The sequence below is a fragment of the Polychytrium aggregatum genome (genome assembly GCF_025602895.1).
Source record: "Polychytrium aggregatum strain JEL109 chromosome Unknown BJ171scaffold_4, whole genome shotgun sequence".
In the NCBI taxonomy this organism is placed as follows: domain Eukaryota; kingdom Fungi; phylum Chytridiomycota; class Chytridiomycetes; order Polychytriales; genus Polychytrium; species Polychytrium aggregatum.
Genome location: NW_026516206.1, coordinates 264968 through 285258, shown reverse-complemented (window position 1 = coordinate 285258; position 20291 = coordinate 264968). Strand labels below are relative to the sequence as shown.

Genomic DNA, 20291 nt, shown 5'->3' with positions numbered 1-20291 from the left:
CGCATGGTTAGCTGCCGGCACCGGTGCTGAATGTCCGGTCGGCAGCTCTTGGTCTCGGCACGCATCCTCTAATTGGGCGATTTGGCTGCGAGTTCGCCGCCGAGCCTGCGAAGGCGTGGCGTGGGATCATATGGACTGGCTGCAAATTGATTGAGACTGCGTGTTCACCGATGGCCAGCTGTATCCAATTTCAACAAACAGCCCAGATGGAAAGAGGATGGGGAAAAACGATCGACGCCGCTTGGCGAGAGCGAACGCAGGCAATCGATAGGAGGGGGGGGGAGAGGAGGAAACATTGGGGAACGGTAAGAGGCGCACATACAAGCGCACGATTAGAGGCAAGCGGGGGCGAGAAGCAACAGTCAAGCCAGGCATTGATCACTCCAGTCTAGAAAGGTCGCGAATGGCCCTGGGGAGGGGGTGCTCCGTAGTTTGATGCCGGCGGTGCGCCATAGTTAGCGGCTGTCGGAGGGGCACCGTAATTTGCAGCGGGTGGAGGGGTACCGTAAGGGTTGGCCGATGCAGGTGGAGCACCGTAAGGGTTGGCTGATGGAGGAGGAGCGCCGTAAGGGTTGGCTGATGGAGGAGGAGCGCCATAGGCATTGGCTGAGGCAGGAGGAGCGCCATACGCTCCGCGTCCTTGCGCGCTGGCTGAGGGGATGCCGCCAGTGGGAGGCGGGGGGAGATGCGAAACGGCAGGAGAAGGCTGGGCTGCCCGCTTGGCTGCTTGTTCCGCAGAGTCAATCAGACGCTTGATGCCAACAACCCAGGCGCCAGTCACATCAAATCGTTCGCTCATTAGCTTGACCTGAGCTGCGTGGGAGCTGGCGTAGTCACCCGAGTCGAGACCTGGGACGATGAAAAGGATAGGAAAGCGACGTCAGTTCCGCGCCAGGCGCGGCATATCGGCACTGTTGGCGGCCTAGAGTGTTGTATGGCCAACATACCCTTGAAAAGCTCAGAGAGTTTGTCGGTGATGTCTTTTGGGAGCTCGGAGTTGTTCAGCTGATCCAGTAGATGGCTGACACGCTTCTCGGCATCTTCGATGATCTTCTTTTGCTGGGCCTGAAACATGGCAGTGGATCGGTCGCTCAGAGCCAGCGCAATGTCCAGGAGCGCTGCCATGCACATCGCGAACACAGATATCGAATGGCACTCTCGGGCTGGGTCCACGTGAGACACTTACCCCGACGACACAGTCTTTTGCGCTCTTGATGTACTTTTGCACAGAAGCAACCAGTGGCTTGTGCTCGGCCGGGATATGGCTCAGATCACCAAAAGCTGCACCAGAGGAGAGTGGTTAGTGTGTGCACAGATTCGGCAGATCGGAAGATTTCGGATTCAACGCAGAGCATGACTTACGATGGCGGGTGGGGGCGGCGGGCTCAGGGACGGGGGCAGGCGCAGACGGAACGATGGGAGAAAAGACACCAGTGGGAGGCACGGATCGGGGAGGGGCCATCAGCGGGGTGTTGACGCGTGGCGGAGGCTGGGAAACAGCCGGCGGGCCGTGGTGACTGATGCTCGGTGGGTTAGGCTGAGGCACCGATGAGGGACCAAAGTCGTATGCGGGATGGGAGGCGGAGGCAGAGGCCGAAGGATAGCCCAAGGGGCCCTGAGCCGAGCCCGGACGAGCGAGTCCGTTATTGATCGGCGCGATGGGCGGCGGGGGCAAGTTGACCGCGCCTGCCGATGGAGTGGCCGTGCTCGAGAGAGGAGCCGCGGGATAGGAGCTGCTGCGGTCAGGCGCGTATGGATAGTTGGGGTGGTTGGGGAAGGTATCCGGCGCGAACTTGGGTGTGTTCTCGTAAGCGGCAGGGGCACCTGTGGCAATTGAGGACGGCAACATGTCAGATGTTTGCGAGCAGAAACCGGAGGCAGCGCGGGGCTGTCTGGGAGAGGCACATTGCATCTCAAAGCGCTCTCAGATTGGCAGGCGGGCTTTCGTGGCCCCCTCTGGCCAGAGTGCTATGCTTACCGCTTGGGGAGTATACGTGTGCTCCAGTGCCGGGGTACGGGTTATAATAGCCGGTGGTGCTTGTGTAAGTGGCAGTATTGCCATAATTGGTGCTGTCATAGCCAGCGTTACTGGCTGTGGTGCCGTGCGGGTAGCTTGCGTATGGATTATGCGCGGGCTGCTGAGCGACGGGTTCGGGCTTGCTGACCAGAGAAACGTCAACCAGCTCGAAAGGGAACATGGGCTGGCTCGTGGTCGCAACGCGGTAGCCTCCGCTTTGATAGACCCGATCACGGAGGACAGTGATCGCGTCGACGTTTGAGTGGATGAACTTGGCGGACGCGTATGCCATCGGGATAAGGTTCAGGTAGCGCTGGGCAGCGAAAATGTTTCCCTGCGCCGACAGATGTTCGGCATATTCGGCGTAATAGTTGTAGAGACTCTCGAGCTCGTACTGCGCAGGCTGCTCCACCAGATCGCCATCCTGGTATTGAATCGCCTCGCGGAAAAGAGAGATCTTTTCGATAAACGCCTGCAATTTGGGGAGAGGAATCGAGCCGTTCGAAGCCTGGCGACCGGGGGCTGCAAGCGAAGACTTTTTGATATCGTCGGCATCGCTGCGAGTCCAGATGGGGAGCACGCGCTTCAGGTTGCCAGCGCCGAGGTAGCACAGTACCGCCGCAAGACTCTTGCTCTCCTTCTCCGCGAGCTTGATGCTGCTCAAGGAAGCGGCAGAGGCCTCGAGGCGCTCGCCAATCAGGTTCAGCAACTCGCTAAAGTCCTCGGGATTGGCATAGGTCCAAATCAGGGCGAGGATGTCCCTCCAGCCACCTTCAACGCCATCGAGATCGGCATTGAGGACAATGTCGCGCAGATCCTGGTTGGCCACGCTATGCAGGATGCGGGCATAGCTCTTCTTGTCACGGGTGCGCTTGAAATACTCGGCCTGAGTGCGCTCCAGCAGTTCGTGGCCACCACAGACTGCCAGCATCACGGCATCGGCGAGACGATCGGCTCCAAGACAGACCGTAACCGCGGTCTCAAAGTCACCCAGAATCAACGCACGAGTGATGAGAACATCGACATCGCTCTCTTCGCCTCGGCGGATGACCGGATACAGCTTGAATGGCGTCGAGCCCACGGTGGGCTTGGGCTTGGGCTTGGGAGAGATCACGGCCGCGGCTGTGGCAGCCGAGTCACCTCCTCCAACGGCAAAATCAGCTGCAGCGCCCGCAAACATATCGGAGAGCGAGTCCTTGTTCTCGACTTCAGCATCGTCCTTGGTCGCAAGGGTCTTGATTGTTGGCTTTGGAGAGGGCTGCGCGGGAGGGTGCGCTTGGATCTTGAGCTTCTCCAGGAGGCCAGCCAGGCGGTCACCAGCAATGTTGTTGCGGTTGAATCCCAGGAACTCAAGGACTTGCTCGCGCTCGCCGCGCTCCAGCATAACACGCAGGAATCCCAGAACGTCGCCGCCCTTGCTGGCAGGCTGCTCGCTGGTAATCTTCTTGCAGAAAGTCAAAAGACTCTCGCCAGTTGCGTCCTGCAGCGCACCTTCCAGCTCTTGTGCACGGCTGAAGAATTCGACGTTGGTAGCGACAGACTTGACGCTGACTGCGGTTGGGCCGAGGTTCTTGTTGAAGACGGCGAGCTTGCCGCCGAATCCCCAAGTGGCACCAACCGGGCGGCGGAGCCACTTTGGCGGATAGGGCAGCACAAATCCGGTGTCGTTTGTGTGGGTGCTGTACTGCTGGAGCATGGCGAAGGGATCGTCGCTGGGGACTCCAGGGTTGTGGACGACGCTGACGGGCTCCTCGTACGCCGTGGACGAGCCCTGCAGGGAGTGCACAGAGACTTTGCCGTCGAAGCTGGCGACACCGATCAGGTCAGGGTTGCGGCTGCACCACTGCACATCGAACGCCCAGTTGTTGCTGTGTTCGAGATCGCCAATGACCTCTCCGTACGACATATTCCAGACGAGGGTGCGGTTGTCCTTGCCACAACTGAGCAGCAGATCCGAATCTTTCGGGCACCAAGAGAGCGACAAGATGCTCTTGGTGTGGCCAGCCAGTTGCTATAGATCGCAGCGAAGGGCAATCCGTTAGACGATACAATTCTCAACTCGGGTGCTATTACGGGCGACCGACAGAACGACAGAATGACAGAACGACAGAACGACAGAATGACAGAACGACAGATGAGGCGAATGGGACTTACTCGTTCAGGGGCGCGAGCGTTGCGAAGATCCCAAGTGAGAATAACGGGGCTCATATCATCATCGGCCGCCGTGACAATTTGAGTTGCCTGGAGCATGAGAGAAAGCGATGAGAAAGGAGACCAACGCACAAGTCGGCTGCCAGTTCCACGGATTCGACCAAGCGTCATCGGTCCTGTTACTCACATGCTCCGGGTGCCATGCAACGCTCGTGATGGCTCTCCTTCCGCCTGGGTGAGAAAGGGTGATGAGGTCCTTGCGAGTGCGGAGGTCCCAGATGGCGGTTTGGCCGTTGTTGCTGGCTGTGGCCAGAATCGACCCGGCCTGACGGTTCCACGAGAGCGCAGTGATGTCCTCGAGCTTGAGAGAGCGGGCACCAGGAGAATAGGGCTTGGCGGGGTTGTTCAGGTCCCAAACAAAGATCTGAAAAACATTGACGGGATTGGTCAGACCCAGGTTGGATAAATACTATGCTATGGGTATGCCAAGCACAGGACGGGCTGGTGGTTCTGGTCTGCGACGGTGCGTTCGGCACGTACTTCTCCATCCGATGATCCAGAAGCAAAGAGCTTGGTTTCCACGCTGCTAAAGTCCAGCCCACGCACAGGGCCAGAATGTGCCGACTGACGCAGGACCAGAGCATCGGGGCCGTTGTCGATAATGAGCTTGGGGTTCCACAGCTCGAGCTCGCCGTTTTCTTTGCCACCAACGAGGATGCCGTGGGTTTTTGATGGATCGCTGGAAAGGCCCCAGGCCAGTCGGTTGAATCTATTGGCGTTCCGGAAGAGAACATGCGGTGAGTGTTGGCGGCGAGGAGAGAGCAAGGGGGGGAGGTGGCTTCATTGAGAAGGCAGCTCGGCCATACACCCACGCAACAATCGATGCCACAGGCAAACGCTTGCTGGTGTCTCTGGATGCGATCGATGCGTTCATCGGCATGAATGCACCGAGTGCGCCGTACCTGGCGTTGCTGCTGATGGAGCCAACTTTCTTGAGTCGCGAGGCACCCTCGGTTCCCGGAACAGAGTCGAGATTCAGGTCAAAGATTTCCAAGCTGGTGGACGAATTGAAGGAGGCATCGAATGCTCCAGCGACGGTGCCGGTGGCAAGGAGCGGGGAGTGCTTTCCGGGCGACCACGCAATTGTGGCCGTTCGGTCGACGGATCTGAGCCTCATAATGATGGATAGAGGAGAGGTGCTTTTGCCGGGAGCGTCACGGACGGATCAGGCGGATGAGTGGTTATCGGACGAGGCAGTCCCTTTGGATCAGACACAAGGGCAGAGTGGATATCCAAGCAGAGCCGGACGGGGGCAAGGTCGATGCAGAAGGGAGAAGGGCTCGCTGGCCTTTTGGACGGGGGGAGGCTCTCGGGAATCCCTCGCTTTTGGAGATGGCAAAAAGGGCGAAATCTCGACGAGGCGAGCGACACGTGGACGGCTCGAGCCGGCTCGAACGACACGCCGCCCCAAAAAGGAAACTGTGGCCGCACCGCCCAGCCAATCAGCGGCCTCCAGCCAGGGCTGTGGCGGCATGCATTCGGCCAGGGTTCCATGAGCGACGTTGCTTCTCGCAGACGCAGTGCTTCGGCATGGGCATTCTGAAACGAGTCAGATTGTTTCGGGACAGGGCTGTGGCTGATTTCCGGGCCTGAGTATACACACTGCCCATCGCCACCATGACCAAACTGTGCTCAGAGTGCGTGGTGGCCATGCGACGCGAGTCAAGTACCTCGATCTCGGAATGCCAGATATCAATCGTTGCCACAGGAGCTCGACCAAGTGCATTCAAGACGATGCTCCCCAAACCAACGGAATCAAAGATATTGCCAACCAGAACTGGAAACAATTACACGGCTTGCTCACCGCAGCCTACGGATCGGCAGACTTGTGTCGCCGATGCCAGAGAAAACGGATACTGCCCCAGTTTTCTGGAATGAGTGTATATTGCAGACGCAGCGCTATATTGCAGACCAGCGGAGCAATCCCACACCGACATCCCCGTTCATTTCCAGGGGCCTCCTGAGGGAGCTCATTTCTTTTCAATTTTGCGCAGCTGCTCACGAGACGATTTGAGTGTGCGATTTGGTGTCGAGACAGCAATGTTCAGCTTCTTCACCTTGGCTTTGGCTGGCGAGGCCGCCATGCCCTGTGTGAGCCCCGTCACTATCTCGAAGCGCTGGCGGATTTCGGGAACAACTGTGCTGTCGGCTTTGGCAGATCGCCTCGGTGTCTAGGATGGCATGGGATGGGGTGGGATGATGTCAACAGCAGCTCTGGGTACTTGAGCATCGCGAGCGACGCTCGGCTCTCCCCGTTCCTCGGTCCAGCAACTGTAGCAGTTATACCTTGGGCTTCCTCGGCTCTTCGCGGGTCTCGAACAGGGCGGCCTTGAGATGCTTCCTGCGTTTGGTCCTGCGGTTGGCGCCATGCTCATCTGCAGCCGATGGATCGGAGGTGGCCTCGGCCATCGCGAGCGCAGGGGCAACGTCGGAGGTCTCGTCGCTGGCGGGTCGCTTGAGCGACACAGGCGGCTCGATCGTGCTATCCGAAGCAGCGTCGTCTGCATCATTTGCGATGCTTGACTCGCCTGCCACGACGTCGTTGGGGATGGTGTCGATACCGCCCATGAGCTCACTCTCGGTCACGAGAAGATCAGCCACAGGTTGGTCCACAGGTTCGACGATAGGAAACATTCGGTTTCGGCCAGACCGCAGCCGGTTTCGGGCTTCGAGGTACATTGGATTCTTGCCAGGCGACTGGATTTCAGCGGGGGCATCTTCTCGGTCGCAGCCTGTTTCGAAGGAGCGCAGGGTGATGGGAAAGCCGGCGCGACCATTCTCGAGATTTGAGTTGGCAGGACGGACAATCTGGGTTGGACGAAGTCTGCGCCGGATCTCAGCCAGGAGCGGTATCTCGGGTGGAGTGGGGTCACCGTCGCTGTTCCCCGCTGCGTTGCCGTTTGGTCCTTCGGCAGCAGCAGCAGTCGCCGGCTGGGGAAGAAGCTGGCGACGGGCTTTTCGGAGCGGCGCATAGAGCCGCTGGCTCTTGTCGTCCTCGATGGTTGATGCGGTCTGGAGGGTCGCGCTTGATGTCTTGCGAAGATTCAAACGAGCCTCTCGCAGCAGAGGATGCATGTTGGTCTCTGGATCTGAGTCGGCCGCTGCTCCGTTGGGTTCGGTTTCGGCCACTGCTCCCTCGGCGACAGCAGCAACCTGCGAGACCAGATCTGGAAGGGGCCGAGTAGACGATTCAACAAAGCACAGGTGAGTTGACTACCGGCGAGGTTGAAGGGCAAGCTGCGGAGTGCTCACAGGGAACATCAAGTACCGGAGTGATTGCTTGTTGTGATTCCGCCGAGGCGATCGGTCAGCACGGTGCTGTCGCCGGCGACGACGGGCAGGCTTTCGGCTGGGAACTCAGGGGCTTGGGAGCGGGGTTGAGCGACAAGCTCCGTCGACATCAGTGATCCAACGCTGGCATCGGGCTCTGGATTGCCGACGACAGCCGCTTCGCCGTCTGCGCCCTGGCTCATCGGATTGAGGGCCGTGGCGATATCGACTTTGGATGCTGCAGCCAAGACGACATGGGCACGGGCTTTCTTGGACTTTTTCTTCTTAGTCTTCTTGGCGATGGCACCGGCGCTGGCAGGGTGCATGGCGGTCTTTCGGGCGATGTGAGCAGAGCGCTTCTTGAGCGGCGGGGAGAGAGCAAGGGGAGATCAAGAGCGGAGGCGGGCGGGGCTTTGTGCTGGCCAGTCCGGCTCCATGTCCCACGGCAGAAGCAGTGCTGGGGCCATGCCACATCGACCAACAGTCTCCCCGCTGCGGCTCCTTCACTGTGCCCTCGACCAACAGAGTGTCCAAGGAGACCGGTATTGTGTTTGCCTTTGAAATGCTTCGGGGAAGCAAGGGAAGGGGCTTGTGGCGACCACGCAGGCTGAGATTCGCCCAGCACTTTGATCGGTTCCACCACCAGATCCATGTCAGACCATAGCGAGCGACTCGTTCAGCCCGATTCTCTTGGTGTCGAGAAACCATGATCGAATGCGTGAACCACGTTCCTGAAACCAACAACAATTATTGGCGTGAGAGGCACCCAGGGACACACTGTCGTTTCGCTCCGAACGGGCGGGTACGCTCGTGTGGCAAATACGTTCATGTAGCAGGTATGTCATGCGACAAGTATATTCATGCTCTCCATCCTCCCATCACAGGTGGCTACAGAATGGCGGGATATCAGCCGAGGAACGAAAGTGCCTTATCGTCGATTTTCTTGAGAGCCGTCTCCACATCTGTGATCGAGACATTGAGCTCGATCTCGTGGTTGATCTCAACTTTGTGGCTCTGGATGTTGAGGCAGCCGTTGCAACAGAGAGTACTGCAGATCTGGAAGAGCTCGTGGAACTTGGGGGCTGAATAGGAGAGCAGCTGACACAGCCGAAGATGCTCGCGAGAAACATCTCCAAGCTGCGCTCGCGAAAGCCCGTGCTTGCGAAATACCCGAATCAGCGCCACCAAAAAGATCCGCTGGTGCAAAGAGGCGTTCTGGATCGCTTGGATAGTCGGCGAGCTTGAGAGCTCCTTGATGGCTTGGTTGATGATGTCGATGCTGATCTTGGACAGCTCGCCGCCATCGGGTGTCTTTGCTTGCTCGACATGGCTCTGGAATATATCTATGGCTTTCCTGTGAAGCATAGGCAGAATCAAGGCATACAGTTATGACATCAGTAGCCAGAATTGCGACGAACTGACCGGCTCCACCGCCATGCTGGAAGTTGATGGCGAAGGATATCCCCTATGTGCTCGGACCAGTTGCTGCCTCGAAGCTCTGCTTGTGCGCCAAAGCCCACCGATATCTTGACGCAGCGTCAACGAACTTCAAGCATCGCCTCTCACAAGCCGCGCACTTACCGACAGATGTCCATGGCTCGACGTGCATCGCCGGTTACCGCGCTGACTTTACGTGCGCAGAACGTGATGGCATCTTTCGTAAAAAGCTCGGTTCCCGACAGCTTAGACTCCACAATCTCGGTAAGCTGTTGGTGCGTGTAGGGTTGGAAGTTGATCCGAGTCAAGCCTGCGTTGGTCGGGGCACAGTCATCAGCACCAAGGCACGGCATGGGCAGTCGACTGCCAGTGGTACTCAGGCACACGGATCTCACCCATGCGACTCGAAATGCGGTTGGCGAGCATGCGCTCCGGCAAGTCCATTGTGTTGGCGATTGCGACAACAATCAAGCGCGAGCTTGGGCGATTCGGCCAGTCGAAAAAGTTGTACATGACGGTCTGCTTTTTGGTGACCATCACATCCAGTTCGTCCATCAAGACGACACTATTGATGCCATGGGAGATTGCCATTAGCCCATGCGCTGTCGGGTTTGCATTCGAGACAGGCAGCCCAAAAAGCAGGCTATCGATGTTGGTAGCATGGGCCCTACCACGGAGGATCTTTCGAGCCACCTTTCTCGAAATAGGACTCGAGCAAACGCGCGGCCTGGGTCGAGCTCACATGTTTCCCTGTGAGCGACTGCCACAGCACACAGTATGCCTGGGATGGCTCTGTCAGCTTCATGCCGTTGATCTCGACAAAGTTGAAATTCGGCGTTTCCTATCACGGGTGGGAGCCCATTGGAGTATCCGGTTGCATTAGCTGAGCACTCTGTGGCTGCTCGCGAATCTGCTCGGCCGAACTGCACTGTCGTCATGCGCTCAACGACACAGAGGAGAGAGGGCGAGTACCTTATTCCTGGCCATCTCTTGGAGTGTCTTCATGACGCTGTTCACGGTCTGTGGGTGTGTCAGCAACCTCGTCGCACTAAAGTGCCGAGTGGCACCCGGCGCTCGTTCTCATGCTGTCTGGCAGATACTTACCGCCGTTTTTCCTGTCCCGGGCACGCCTGATATATCTATGGAGCAGAAAAGTCGATTGGTCTCTTCAGTCTCTTGCAGCAGATTATGTAGTGCTTGAGCCCGTGGAGCACTTACAAATGCAGGTCCCAGATGCCGACTCCAGCGCATCCTGGACATATGCTTGGATCTGGGCGAACTCGGACTCGCGACACGGCAGCGAGTTTGGCACGGCCGAGGGGTGAAGTAGTTGTCTTGCTTTCCCAACGACGGATGTGTCGGTCTCGACGCTGATCGGCCGATCGCAGATGGATTGCAGAAGTGATTAGCACATCGGCCGACTGGACTTGGTTCACTCTGGATACTGGTGGTCTGGAGCCGATGAATCGATCCAGCAACTCATTGCAGGAACTGATCAGCCAGATACTGATTGATATGAGATGCACCTGTGGTTTGTCGCCGGCATCTCTCTGGCTTCGTCCTGGGCACCCCTGCGAGCTGCCTTCTTTCGGGATGGAGCTGGGCGCGCGACGCTCTTCTTGGAATCCCGCCTGGAGGGCAGCGATCTTCCTCGCGGTCCTTTGCGGGGCTTTCGGCGGCGCTCGTCGTCGTCGTCTTCTTCTTCACTGCCGCTGTTCTGGCTTTCGTTGTGACTCTCATCTGCACTACCATCGTCCTCATCGCCGTTACTGGCAGAGTAGGCATCACCATCGTCGCCGTCAGTGGAGCCTGTCTCGGAGAATGCATCGTCGTCTTTGCCCGCCTTTGCCGACACACGCTTGCCCCGAGACGACGGCCCGCGAGTCTTCTGTGATCTGCTTGGCGCAGCTCTCTTCCGCTTCTGTGCGGGCTTATCGAGGCTTTCGGGCGGCTCCTCGGCCTTCCGCTTCCGCCTCGCTGCCGGTTGTTGCTTTGCGCCAGTGCTCCCGGCATTGGAGAGATCGCCGGCTGTGTGCTTGGGCTTGATCGCACTGCGAGGCGTCCGCTTGGCGGTCGGCTGCTGGGCCTTCGTGCCCTTGACGCCTCTGGGCATGGCGGTTGTCGGTATGGATGGTGAACGGCGGGGTATGTGCAGAAGCATCCTGGCGGTCGGTGACGATCGCTGGCCATTTATCCTGATTTGGCTGGCCGCCTCCAGACTGGATCCTGGCTCGAGCCAGGAGCGCCTTTGGGCTGCGGCTTGTTCGCACCAAGTTTCGCCACGCATCTCTCCTCCATCACCCTGCCCAGCCAGCAAGTCGACATGGCTCCAGAGACCAGCGCAACCCAGCCGGAGCCCGCCGGCCGCTACCACGACATGGGCGTCGCCGTCGGGCCGGAGCTCCTGCAAACGATCAGCAAGAGCCGCGTGCTCATGATTGGCGCTGGCGGCATTGGCTGCGAGCTCCTCAAGAACCTGGTCATGAGCGGCTTCCACAACATCGAGATCGTATGTGCTGCTGCCGCTGTCGCCATTTCTACCATCGCTACTGCGGGGGTATTTCGGCCCGCGTTGGTTTGTTCGAGGAACATGGGCTGGGATCTTGTGGTCGATGCATCCCCTGTTCGCTTGTCCGTGCTTGGTGCCGCACTATTCTGATGCCATGGCCGAATATTCAACCGATGCAGGTGGACCTCGACACCATCGATCTCTCCAACCTCAACCGACAGTTCCTCTTCCAGAAGCAGCATATCCAAAAGTCCAAGGCACATGTACGCCCGCACTCCCATCCTTGTCTGCGCCATCACGCCTCGCCGTTGCATACTCGCTCAGGGCACGGATAGATGCTTGCTCGGGCCATATCGACGCAGCTTGTGTGCGCCTGCAACGATTCTTCGGCGTGTTCGAAAGGATCGCCAGAAAGCTATACCGCCAAGAGTCAGCAACTGTTGCCCGTCTTGTCCCCTGCGCAATGGCCACGAGGTGACCGCCCTTATATCGTCCAACAGACCGCCCGTGAAGCAGCCCTGCGATTCAATCCCCATGTCAACATCACCTCCCACCACGCCAGCATCTTCGATCCTCAGTTCGATGTGATGTGGTTCAAGGGATTTGACCTGGTCCTCAACGCCCTGGACAACATCGGTAATGGTCTTTCGAGCTTGGACGAGGGAATGCGCTCGCAAGCAATCGAGCGCAGATGCGGTCTTGTGCCAGGGACACACCCGCACTACTGACTGACAAACCCAATACGCCGTCCATAATGTAACAGAGGCCAGACGCCGAGTCAACCTGATGTGTGTCTCTGCCGGCGTATCTCTGATAGAATCTGGAACAGCCGGATTCCGCGGACAGACGTCTGTGCAAATCAAGGTCGGGCACTCGGGCTCTCTGCTTGACTCGCTTGCTGGCCCGATCCTGTCGACTCACGGACTGATTCCGGCTGTAATGTGCGTCTCTGGCTGCAGGGCCATAGCCAGTGCTATGACTGCCGTCCCCATGTGGCCCCAAAGCAGATTCCGTTTTGCACTATCCGCAGCACCCCAAGCACACCTGTGCATTGCGTCGTCTGGGCAAAGTATCTCTTCAGGTATGGCCGCGCGTACTGCAGTCCCTCTCCAGAGCCATCCAGATTTTGGCAGCGTCTCGAGAAACGGCAGTGCAGTGCTACTCGAGCTGCCTTCCCCAAGATCGGCAAGGATGTAGAGCTGACGGGCTTCACGATCACCAATGGCCTGCTCCTCCTCCTTCTGGCTCTGTTTCTGGAATGGATTTCAACATCGCAGCCAAGTCTTTGGAATCGACGAAGACGATATCATGGATACGACGATCAGCGACGATAACAGTAAGCGCATGCGCCGTCGCGCACAGAAAGCTCGGTTGCTTGCAGTTGTACTGACCACACGAAATCATCGACAGAGGAGGAGATTGAAAAGCTCAACAAGGAGACACACGAGCTCAAGCTCCTGCTGAAAACCATGGGCAGCGAGGACTTTGAACAAAAGCTATTCCAAAAGGTATAGTATACCGTCAAGGCCATCCAGGACGGACCAGGAGCAGAGAGCGAGCGCCCATCAATCTCACGCGCATACGGATGTTATGGCCTCATCTCGATGTCTCTAGATCTTTGGTACCGACATCCAGCGCCTTGTCGACATGGACAGTCTCTGGAAGACCCGTACCAAGCCCACCCCCCTCGATTACGAGAGCATCATCGGCACCACCAGACAAACCCGCCGGCGCGACTCGTCGCAACATCTCCAGGCGCACCTACCCAAGGTTGGCGTGGCGAGAGACCACCAAGTCTGGACACTGCGCGAGAACTTCTCCGTTTTTCTCACCAGGTAAGTGCACTCGCATTTGCCCTTGAACCACCCTTGGCAAGCTCGGGTGTCTTTGACGGCCTTAGCGACCCGACATGGGCGGACATTGGAGTGCCTCGGGGCTGAGCGGCCCGCCTAGTTCTTGTATGCTTACATTTCTGCATGACCTGACCCGCCAGCTTGCACAGCCTGTCCGCTCGATTGTTGCAAGACAGAGCCGATCGCCCCGACAGCACCCTGGGCTTTGACAAGGACGATGAAGAAGCGATGGACTTTGTGACAGCAGCGTGCAACCTGCGCTGCCATGTGTTCAGCATTCCAATTCAAAGCCGCTTTTCGTGCAAGCGTGAGTAGCCTGAAGACTGCCGTGCTATTCGACCAGTCCAATTCGACCAGCGCAATTCCTTCCCCCCCTCGATCGAGCTCGTGTCGTTTTTCTTGCGCTTTTACACTCCGATTCTGCTCAATTGACAACCTCTGCGCGACACCAGAAATGGCTGGAAACATTATCGCAGCCGTTGCGACGACAAACGCAATCGCCGCAGGGCTCATGATCATCCAGGCATTCAACATCATCAACAAGGACTTTAATAAGTGCATCGACGTGAGTGTGCCGACGCCTTGGCTTGGACGCTTCATCTGGACGCTTTGCCCTGTATACCTCCCATCCCCCAGTACGTCGTTCTGACAGACTGTGGCGGAATCCGCATGTGTATTATATCAGACCACGATATGCTACGGTGGTCGGCTTCCTCGAGTGCTTACAGCCGACAAGCCAGACAAGCCGAATCCAGACTGCGGTGTCTGCGCCCACAACCACATCATTCTCCGCGTGAACACCGAGAAGATGATTCTCCGGGACCTGGTGCAGCTCGTTCTGCTCGGCGGCTCGGACGATAGCGCCGACAAGTCTGGCCTCGGTCTTTCTGGTGAGCTGGCATTGACCAGCGACACGGGCGCGTAAGTTAGCATGTATTATGTGAGAAAGCGGCAGCATTCTGTCTCATTTGCACTTGCATTTGCATTGCATATCAAGCGAATGCTGGCCCTGTCTAACGCGCGAGACCTATTGTCAATGACCGGAACCAGACTCATCTATGATCTCGACTTTACCGACAACGAGGACAAGGCTCTGGAAGCTGTTCACATCACCCACCACAAGTTCCTGACGGCGGTGGCCGAGCCCGATGACCAGCCTGACATGAATTACATTGTCAGCATCGCGGTGGCGCATGAGTAAGTCATTGTCGCATGCATCCCTGCGCCTGAAATGACTCGGCCGCGGACGACCTCCAGTGCTCTGCCCGGCCTCGCTGATGGGGCGGATCTGCTGAGAGTGGGGGTGATGGGCACCCGACAATCTGGAAATCCGCCAGTTGCCAACCCGATCACACTGGCGAGCCTCTCGTGCTCAACCCTTCCCGTCTCTGGCTTTGCATGTTTCGTGACGCTCCTCAATCTGCAGCGGAGCCTTGGGGGCGACGGATTTCCATATCGAAGGAGATCGCGTACTTCGTCTGCAGCACAAGCGCACCGCGGCGGGCTCGGCCGAGAAGCATTCGCTGGAAAACGGCGCTGCGGACAACTCGCAGGATGCAAAGAGGGCCAAGATCGAAAGCGAGATCATCTCCGTCGACGACTTTTACACGATCGACGACTAGTCTCTCGGCACCACAGGCAAAGTCGCGTGTGCATGTGTATTTACTTGAATGCTTACACCCGTGCTGCCCCACATGCCCAAAGGTTGGAGGCCCGCCCCAGCAATGCAGCGGTGAGCGGCCTGTTTGCGTGTGCAATACTATGTGCCTTGTTGTTCTATCCCGCTTGCGGGCCGGGAAGCCACACGGATTGTCCAGAAACATGGCCGACTCAGAACCTCGGCCAGGATATGCACCGCCAAGGGACAGCAGATATATTGCTTCTTTGTGGGTGGGGGTGGGCTATAACCGATGACGTTCTGGAGCAGCAGCGGCGAGAGATTGACCGTAGTGTCCGCTCGTGGGCTGCCAGGAGCAGCGGTGCCGCAGGCCAAAACCGGTCTGGACCAGGCGACCACCGTGGGCCAGATCGATACGGCAGCCGCTCATGTGAAACGCGAAAAGTCCAGAAGCTTTTCTGGGTCTGCCGACACAGTCGACGCGGGGAGGCGGTCGCGGAAGCGCTTGATCTGACGAAGCCGTTCCCTCATGTTGCTGCAGTACTCGGTGCGGCGCTCGGACTGCATGTGGATCTGGGCAAACAGGTTGACGTGCATGGCGATCTGGCGCACAAAGCTGCCCAGGGCATCTCCCGAGACCACCTTGGCGTCCAGCATCGAGCCCACTTCGTACTTTTCCATCGAGTCTTTCATCTGGACTGCAACCTGGAAGTGGCGGTTGGCGTAGCTCTCGGACGGGATCGACACCGCGGCCGTGGCCGAGTTCTTGGCTCCGACGGGCGTAACGACAATGTTGACATAGTTGAATTGGCCCGGGATGGTGTCGAACTTGTAGTCCAGGCCAGACTCGTTGAAGACGACGAGCACAAAGTCGTTGCCGATGTGCCTCTTCTTGAAGATTCCGTTGGCGTCCTCCGGCGGATTGGGCATGAGCGTCGCGATGTGATAGACGATCTGCGTAAAGTCGTCCTGCCAAATGATGGCGTACTTGCCATCGACGTCGCTTGTTGTGTCGAGGCCGCCCGTATACACATCGCGGCAGCCCTTCAGCGTGATGGTGCTGCCGAGCGACTGGATGAACATGCTATACGTACGCGATCCGTAGCTGTTCAAGAGGATCGCCTGCTCGGTGTCTTGGCCGGGCCCGCAGTAGACCACGCCAATCTTGTGCAGATCCACAACAGGACACCTGTCGAGGACAGAGATGGTCCGAGTGGTGGCGTCGTCGTCCGGGAGGAGCACGGGCCGCTCGGCTGGCTGCAATGTAGGGAAGAACAGCAGCTGGGAAACGATGAAGCTCGGGTCGAGTGCCTGGATCTGCTCCTTCCGAAGAGCCGACATCTGTGGCGCGGGCGACGCACCGTCTGGTAACTGGCCGCCCACGGGCGACGCCTCAGTGCCTTCTTCGGCCGAAGCCATGGCCGAAATGTCCTTCTCCGATAGCCAGTGCGACGACAGCGGAGCAGGCAGATACACTGATGCCGAGTCCGACGTCTTGAAGCGGTTCTCGAGGCGGACCCACATGCTCACCATCGCCGAGGGGCGGCGAATGCTGATCTCCATCCAGCGCGGCTTGGTCAGGATCCGGGCGGTGATGATGCAGTTGCCTTGGATCCAGCCCCGATCAACCTTTTTTCTGAGATTCGATTCCTCGATCACCTCGGGCGGAGGCTTGGGCCAGCAGTCGACAAAGGAGTTCTGGATCATCATGTCCAGCACCAACTCGGCGCTCTCGCCGAACTTGCGGTCGCCCGCCGACACCAGAAGCAGGCTGATGATGAACTCGATGTACTTTTTCCTGTCTGGCAGCTTGATGTTGACAAACCAGCGCGAGACAACGTGATAGGCGAGATGAAGTATGTACTCCCCGAGCTGCTTCTCGGTATCCTGGAGGTGATCCTGCGCGATCTGGATGTACTGGATGGCGATGCCAAAGATGGCACGGAAATCCAGCTGAGTCAGGTTCTTCCAGATGTTGGGCAGACGTGCGAGCGTCGACAGGAACTCAAGACTGGGTGTGCCCATGGCAAAGGTAGTCTTTTGCGCGAGCACGGTCGTGATGGCTTGGGTGTGCTTGGCCATCCGCTCGGGGATCTCCATCAAAGCCAAGGTCAAGGCGTGCACGCAGAACTTGGAGATTGCCGGCCACTTTTGCATCCCCGAGATGAACGTCGAGATCAGCTCGTCCTGCTTAGGACCCGGGACGTGGTGCTGGTACGAGAGCAGCACCGTCAAGATTTTGCAGAGGGATAGGTAGATATCGGTCTTGCGGACGTTGCTGGGAAGGTTGGAAACGGCAGCGCCGGCCTTCTCGCCGGTGATCAGGTCGTGAATGACGTCCTGCACCGACTGAATGATCGGAGAGACGCCTTGAAAAAAGTAAACGTTGCGGAGCTGCGGCGAGAAGTAGGTCAGGATGTGCCACAGGACCGGCCAGTCCCTCTCTTCTCGCAGTAGCTTGGCAATGAGGTTGCAGTACTTGTCCACCGGAAGCAGAACAGCCTCGGATGCGTTTGGGCGAGCGCTGGGCCGCGACGGGCGAGGGGCCGACGTGGTGGTGTTGCAGACCACATGTCGGCTGACGATGAAGGTTTCGAGGGCATCCTCGGCCTTGGCCTGTTCGGCCTGGGGCGTCCCGGCATCAGAATCTTGCTGAACAGGGCAGATCAGCCAGTACTCGACATCGGCACGGAGGCGAGTCAGAAACGTCCAGCACACCAGGCGGACCGACGTGGGGGCCGATTGCAAGGCGGCAATCCTGCCGATATGGCAGTAGAGCGTGATACATCTCGGACCGTTCATACTCTGCAGGCACTGTCCAAAGAGTCCCACAAGGGCAGCGGCTGCCCTCGCCGAGGCGTCTTCTGCAAGCAAGCCGGGCACCGACACGAGCTGCTCGGGATTAGCCACGTCAAAGTCGTTCTCTCCGCCCCAGCTGTATATCTGGGTCGAGCAGCTGTTGAGCGAGCACTGGATCAGGGTCGAAGCAATGACGTTGAACTGGGCGTCGTTGCATTCCTTGGCGAGCAGCACGGTAAAGGCCACGGCACGCTGATATATGGTGGAATCGGACTCGCTTGTCAGCGTCGATAGGAACGGCCGGAGAATCTGCTCAAAGTACAAATCTTGTTCGGCAAGCGGGACATTGTACCAACTCTGCTCCATAATCTCGAAGAGCTTGGTGCGGATGGCGGGGCGTTCGTGCAACGGCATGTATGCCGCCGTCAGACTCGACATTGCCGCGATCCACCGTGGGAAGGATGGATACCACGACCAATTGGAGTTGACTTGGATCAGGGTCTCTGCAAGGCCATCGAAGAGATGCGGGGCCAAGTCGAGCAGCCGGTCAAAGAAGGCAACGGACGATGCGCCGCGGTAGTTGAGATACACGTCCGTCAAGGTGATGGTGAGTTGATTGTGGAGCTTCAGGATGAGCTCGAGGGTGGGGAGCTGGGCCCGGACGAGATCTTCTCGAACCAGCCCCGGGTCGCCGAGCAGCAGCTGCACGGGCCGCTCTCTGTCGGTCCAGTATTCACCAAGGACGCTCCAGACCTGCATAATCAGATCCCACTCCAGCATCGAGAAGACGTGCGAGTCCTTGCGGGTAAGACGGACCAGGGAAATCAGGATCTCGGCATCGGCAATGTCGACTCGGCTGCGGGCTGCCTCTCGGAGACACTGGATCAGATACATGGGCGAATAGGAGAGGTTATGGATCTGACTGCGGCCCCAGTTGCTGATGCTGAGGAAGAACACGGCGCCGCGCAGAATATTGGGTCGAGTGTGGTGTGGCAGACTGATCTTGCCCTGGATGATGCCGCAGAGGATCTTCATGGCGGGTTGGGTGAACTGCGACCTATAGCAAGGACGACGACATGGCCAGATGGAAGGACCAAGAGACGCACACAGGGTGGTGAGTCGAGGAATGGTGGGGACGGTACGCAAAGCATGGCCCCTGATCACGAAGGAGGAAAAATAGGAGCAGGAGCAGGAGCAGGAGGAGGAGGAGGAGACAATGCTTCAAACTATAGGTCAAGAACAGGAGCCGGCGCGATTGACCTACATGAGCAGATTCTTCATGATCTTCCAGCAGGTGCCCGAGCGGTTGTGGTCCGTCACAAACCGGCAGAGGGCAAAGACATACACATTGAGCGAGTCGAGGCGTAGCGAGCCGTACCGCAGCATAATGTCGAGCACAGCGAGACAGTGCTCGGCGAGTTCGTCTACAGGCTCGATGCTGATGCGATAGACGATCTCGAGGAGCTGTTGGATCTGATCTGCTGGCAAATGCGCCGGGTGGAATCGGAGGAGGTTGGCAAAGAGCGCAAAGAGAGCGACGAGTTCCTGGCCCGGAAGATGTGCCGTCGAGGGATCCGCCGGCGATATCCCAGCGGGACCGTTGGTCTCGGCAGCGTTGTGCTCATGGCTGGGCTCGTCAAGCGGTGTGAAAACGGCGACAGCGGCGGCGGCGACGGCGACCGAAGTTGCTGATGGACGGACGACCGTAGCCAGCGGCCGGAGAGCCAGCAGTCTCGTAATCCACAGGCTGATCAAGGCGACCACACCCTTTTCGATGTAGCGGATGTCTCGGCCATCATTGGTGAGGGCGATGAGAATGGCGAACTTGATATCCAGGTCCGGGATCACTTGAGGCTGAGGTTGCGACTGCGATTGCGAACGTTGCGCTGCGTCGTCCTGCGAGTCGCTGATGGCCGAGAAGAAGGCATAGCGCAGCGTATCGATGTGGTTGCCCTGGCCTTTCAGGCAGGCTGGGATAAAGCCCAAAGCGGCCCTGCGAATCTGGGGCTCTTTATCGGGCCCAGTCCATGGAGCAACCAGCTCCCAGATATCGGCCACCTCCGAAGGCAAGTCGACGACCAAGACGAGACGCGAAATATCCGTCAGGATCTGAACCAGGTTGCTGTTGGCGAGCTCGGTCGGTTCGGTTCCGTCCTGTGAGGGGACTGTTTCAAGCTGCGGCGACGCACTGGCTTCGGGGCGGCGGGCAAGGTTGAAGAGAGCGAGCTGGTCCACCAAGGTCGCCAGGACTTGGAGCGAGGTAAGGCCAGAAGCAGCCGAGCCCGAGTCGATGGTGCTGGGACTGGTGGCAACTGTGCTGGCGGGAGAGTTGAGGGGACGGGAGAGGGCCTCGATGCGGGCCCGCAGCCTCAGCGTCCAGGCCTGGATACCCTTCTCAAGACCAGTGCGGGGCATATGGACAGAGGAGGAGAGGGATGCGCCAGGCGGACAGTGATGCGGGAGAGGAGGGATCGGTGGAGATCGGGGCGGAGATGGGAGAGGACACTGACGATGGGCCCGATGGGACTTGTGCGTGGCGACTGAAGATGAGCGGGTGGAGGTATCCGAAGGACGAGG

At 58.4% G+C, this 20291-nt stretch overlaps 5 protein-coding genes across 5 annotated transcripts; 1 reads left to right on the top strand and 4 right to left on the bottom strand.

The window, feature by feature from the left end:
* Positions 1-388: 388 nt before the first annotated feature.
* Positions 389-5345, bottom strand: BJ171DRAFT_419511 (uncharacterized protein; the record flags this gene model as incomplete). Its single annotated transcript, XM_053107394.1, has 10 exons — positions 389-849; positions 948-1053; positions 1157-1281; positions 1363-1686; positions 1979-3104; positions 3225-4028; positions 4172-4258; positions 4356-4592; positions 4709-4937; positions 5131-5345. The coding sequence occupies 10 exons, from the start codon at positions 5343-5345 to the stop codon at positions 389-391; spliced, it is 3714 nt and encodes a 1237-aa protein (XP_052970576.1).
* A 752-nt stretch (positions 5346-6097) lies between these two features.
* On the bottom strand, positions 6098-8005 carry BJ171DRAFT_595646 (uncharacterized protein). Its single transcript, XM_053114615.1, has 3 exons — positions 7497-8005; positions 6515-7395; positions 6098-6399 (listed from the first exon to the last, which is right to left on the bottom strand). The coding sequence occupies exons 1-3, from the start codon at positions 7822-7824 to the stop codon at positions 6199-6201; spliced, it is 1410 nt and encodes a 469-aa protein (XP_052970575.1). The 5' UTR covers positions 7825-8005; the 3' UTR covers positions 6098-6198.
* Positions 8006-8322: 317 nt separating this feature from the next.
* BJ171DRAFT_489071 (P-loop containing nucleoside triphosphate hydrolase protein) lies at positions 8323-11082 on the bottom strand. The gene is made up of 8 exons (XM_053109444.1): positions 10462-11082; positions 10154-10305; positions 10040-10074; positions 9908-9955; positions 9607-9776; positions 9331-9500; positions 9080-9245; positions 8323-8852 (listed from the first exon to the last, which is right to left on the bottom strand). The coding sequence occupies exons 1-8, from the start codon at positions 11046-11048 to the stop codon at positions 8405-8407; spliced, it is 1776 nt and encodes a 591-aa protein (XP_052970574.1). The 5' UTR covers positions 11049-11082; the 3' UTR covers positions 8323-8404.
* A 140-nt stretch (positions 11083-11222) lies between these two features.
* Positions 11223-15130, top strand: BJ171DRAFT_208697 (uncharacterized protein). The gene is made up of 13 exons (XM_053106337.1): positions 11223-11444; positions 11624-11707; positions 11945-12080; positions 12208-12308; positions 12404-12525; positions 12722-12780; positions 12855-12952; positions 13059-13279; positions 13438-13604; positions 13750-13862; positions 13983-14218; positions 14348-14494; positions 14724-15130. Exons 1-13 carry the CDS (start codon positions 11259-11261, stop codon positions 14917-14919), a joined length of 1866 nt encoding a protein of 621 aa, XP_052970573.1. The 5' UTR covers positions 11223-11258; the 3' UTR covers positions 14920-15130.
* A 100-nt stretch (positions 15131-15230) lies between these two features.
* On the bottom strand, positions 15231-20285 carry BJ171DRAFT_208701 (uncharacterized protein). Its single transcript, XM_053106338.1, has 2 exons — positions 18979-20285; positions 15231-18771 (listed from the first exon to the last, which is right to left on the bottom strand). Exons 1-2 carry the CDS (start codon positions 20127-20129, stop codon positions 15342-15344), a joined length of 4581 nt encoding a protein of 1526 aa, XP_052970572.1. The 5' UTR covers positions 20130-20285; the 3' UTR covers positions 15231-15341.
* Between the last annotated feature and the right edge of the window lie 6 nt (positions 20286-20291).

Excerpts from the sequence above, each read along its gene's own strand:
- BJ171DRAFT_595646 (XM_053114615.1), bottom strand. The coding sequence starts at position 7,824 with ATGCACCCTGCCAGCGCCGGTGCCATCGCCAAGAAGACTAAGAAGAAA. Across the intron at positions 7,396-7,496 it reads CACAACAAGCAATCACTCCG|ATCTGGTCTCGCAGGTTGCT; the intron begins GTACTTGATGTT and ends GGCCCCTTCCAG. Across the intron at positions 6,400-6,514 it reads AAGAGCCGAGGAAGCCCAAG|ACACCGAGGCGATCTGCCAA; the intron begins GTATAACTGCTA and ends ATGCCATCCTAG.
- BJ171DRAFT_489071 (XM_053109444.1), bottom strand. The coding sequence starts at position 11,048 with ATGCCCAGAGGCGTCAAGGGCACGAAGGCCCAGCAGCCGACCGCCAAG. Across the intron at positions 10,075-10,153 it reads GGCATCTGGGACCTGCATTT|ATATATCAGGCGTGCCCGGG; the intron begins GTAAGTGCTCCA and ends TCTGCTCCATAG. Across the intron at positions 9,777-9,907 it reads AAGAGATGGCCAGGAATAAG|GAAACGCCGAATTTCAACTT; the intron begins GTACTCGCCCTC and ends CACCCGTGATAG.
- BJ171DRAFT_208697 (XM_053106337.1), top strand. The coding sequence starts at position 11,259 with ATGGCTCCAGAGACCAGCGCAACCCAGCCGGAGCCCGCCGGCCGCTAC. Across the intron at positions 11,708-11,944 it reads TCCAAAAGTCCAAGGCACAT|ACCGCCCGTGAAGCAGCCCT; the intron begins GTACGCCCGCAC and ends ATCGTCCAACAG. Across the intron at positions 14,495-14,723 it reads AGCATCGCGGTGGCGCATGA|CGGAGCCTTGGGGGCGACGG; the intron begins GTAAGTCATTGT and ends CTCAATCTGCAG.
- BJ171DRAFT_208701 (XM_053106338.1), bottom strand. The coding sequence starts at position 20,129 with ATGCCCCGCACTGGTCTTGAGAAGGGTATCCAGGCCTGGACGCTGAGG. Across the intron at positions 18,772-18,978 it reads ATCATGAAGAATCTGCTCAT|GTCGCAGTTCACCCAACCCG; the intron begins GTAGGTCAATCG and ends TCCTTGCTATAG.